The following is a 2,500-nucleotide window of genomic DNA, read 5'->3' as shown; positions in this document are numbered from 1 at the left end:
GCTTGACCAGAGAACTTGATCAGTATATTAAAGTCATGCAGTGATGACTGGCATGCTGAAGTCTTTCAGAGAAACATTCTAAATGGCCTCTTGTGAAATATTCCTTCCTGCAGGGCACAGTGTGTGTTTGTGTGTGTGTGTGTGTGTGTGTGTGTGTGTGTGTGTGTGTGTGTGTGTGTGTGTGTTACCCTAACCATGTCTTTCTACTTTGAATAGAGTTGGAGAAAACAGGAGCCGTCAGCTTCACAGAGAAACTCATCATCCTCAAGGTGTGTGTGTGTGTGTGTGTGTGTGTCTAGTGTGAAACTCATCATTCTCAAGGTGTGTCTGTAATGTATGTGTGTGTGTGTGTGTGTGTGTGTGTGTGTGTGTGTGTCTAGTGTGAAACTCATCATCCTCAAGGTATGTGTGTCTGTGTGTGTGTGTGTGTGTGTGTGTGTGTGTAATCATATGTGTGTGTGTGTGTGTGTGTGTAATCATGTGTGTGTGTGTGTGTTTCCTCAGGGTCTGATGCGGTTCATAGTGCCTCTAGCGGTGGTCTACTTTGCTGAGTACTTCATCAATCAGGGGCTGGTGAGTGGCCTCTTGCTCCCTCTACTGGAGGAACACTGCTACGACACCTTGGCCTTTAGCCAGCAGTTCAGAGAGTGTGTGTGTGTGTGTGTGTGTGTGTGTGTGTGTGTGTGTGTGTGTGTGTGTTATTGTCATTGCTGAGTTCTACTGTAACGATTACTCTCTAGATTCTCCAGGAATTTGTGATGATGCGTTCGCAAGAATTAAGACAAATTCCGGCCGACTACAATGATGTCCAAACGCCGCAGCTTTTCCACAAATTCGACCAATCAAAGCAGTCTCCCCACGAAACTCCACCCACAACCCTCCCTCACACAGCACATTGAGCCAGTGCAGCTCAACCTGGTGTTGCTAACCTACCCAACCTACCCAGGCTACCCAACCTACCCAACCTACCCAACCTACCCAACCTACCCAGGCTAATCTACCCAACCTACCCAGGCTACTTACCTAGGCTACCTACCCATGCTAACCTACCCAACCTACCCAACCTACCCAACCTACCCAGGCTACTTACCCAGGCTACCTACCCAGGCTACCCAACCTACCCAACCTACCCAGGCTACCCAACCTACCCAGGCTAACCTACCCAGGCTACCCAACCTACCCAACCTACCCAACCTACCCAACCTACCCAGGCTACCCAACCTACCCAACCTACCCAACCTAGCCAACCTACCCAGGCTACTTACCCAGGCTACCCTACCCAGGCTAACCTACCCAACCTACCCAACCTACCCAGGCTAATCCACCCAACCTACCCAGGCTACCTACCCAGGCTACCTACCCAACCTACCCAGGCTACCCAACTTACCCAGGCTACCTACCCAGGCTAACCTACCCAGGCTACCTACCCAGGCTAACCTACCCAACCTACCCAGGCTACCCTACCCAGGCTACCCACCCAGGCTACCCTACCCAGGCTAACTTACCCAGGCTACCCTCCCCAGACTAACCTACCCAGGCTACCCTACCCAACCTACCCAGGCTACTTACCCAGGCTACCTACCCAGGCTAACCTACCCAGGCTATCTACCCAGGCTAACCTACCCAGGCTACCTATCCAGGCTAACCTACCCAGGCTACTTACCCAGGCTACCTACCCAGGCTAACCCATTATGTTGTGGGGATGTTTCTCTTCAGCGGGGACTGGGCAATTGGTCAGGATAGAAGGGAAAATGGATGCTGCCAAGTACACCCAAATTCGCCCAAAAAAACCTGTGTCTCTCTGCTAGACAACTGAAGATGGGCAGGTCATTCGCCTTCCAACACGACAATGATACTGCCAAATAAGAACAAAGCAGTGGCTTAAGGATAGGAAGGTGAATGCCCGTTTTTACCACAGTATTTGACTGAATTTGGACAATTCTGGCAAATATCCCCCAATCTTTTATTAATTTTCAGAACATCATTTTGATGTTGTACAGCTAGATTTGTAAATAAAACTGGGAAAACAATCATATTTATTAGTTTCCCCTCAGGTTTCAAAAAAAGAAAAACAATGAAAGCCATTTTTTTCAATTTTCACTTCCTCCTGCAGTTTCTTTGCCATAAACGCTTACGCCTACACCACAGCTTACATCACAAGCCTACACCACAACTTACATCGCAATGTTTTCGAGAAGTTGCTGTGAAATCAGACTTTAGAATTTAGACCGCAACCATTTCAAAAAAGGCCCGCTTAATCCTGGAGGGACTGATAGCTGTGTGTGTGTTTGTGTGTCAGGCTTGTGCAAAATTCAGAATTGAGTTGAGAATGACTCCTAAATTCCAATTCAATTCTTGAGTTTGAATTGAATTTGAATTGAGGTCAAAAACAAGATGCAGAATTACAATTCGAAAGGAAGTAGAATTGAAATTCAGTGAAATTCAAAGAAATTCATATACATAATTTAAGGGTAGTGTTTAACAATGAAGTTTCACAAAA

General features: G+C 47.1%; 1 protein-coding gene across 1 annotated transcript in view; it reads left to right on the top strand.

The window, feature by feature from the left end:
• cln3 (CLN3 lysosomal/endosomal transmembrane protein, battenin) overlaps positions 1-2,500 on the top strand; it is a 12,777-nt gene that overhangs the window by 6,356 nt on the left and 3,921 nt on the right. Inside the window, exons 10-11 of the mRNA XM_062526700.1 lie at positions 217-269; positions 505-573. Coding sequence (XP_062382684.1) covers positions 217-269; positions 505-573 — 122 coding nt within the window. The remainder of the gene's footprint in view (positions 1-216; positions 270-504; positions 574-2,500) is intronic.

The sequence above is a fragment of the Sardina pilchardus genome, chromosome 22 (genome assembly GCF_963854185.1).
Source record: "Sardina pilchardus chromosome 22, fSarPil1.1, whole genome shotgun sequence".
Classification (NCBI taxonomy): Eukaryota; Metazoa; Chordata; class Actinopteri; order Clupeiformes; family Clupeidae; genus Sardina; species Sardina pilchardus.
This window is presented reverse-complemented; position numbering and strand designations above follow the sequence as displayed.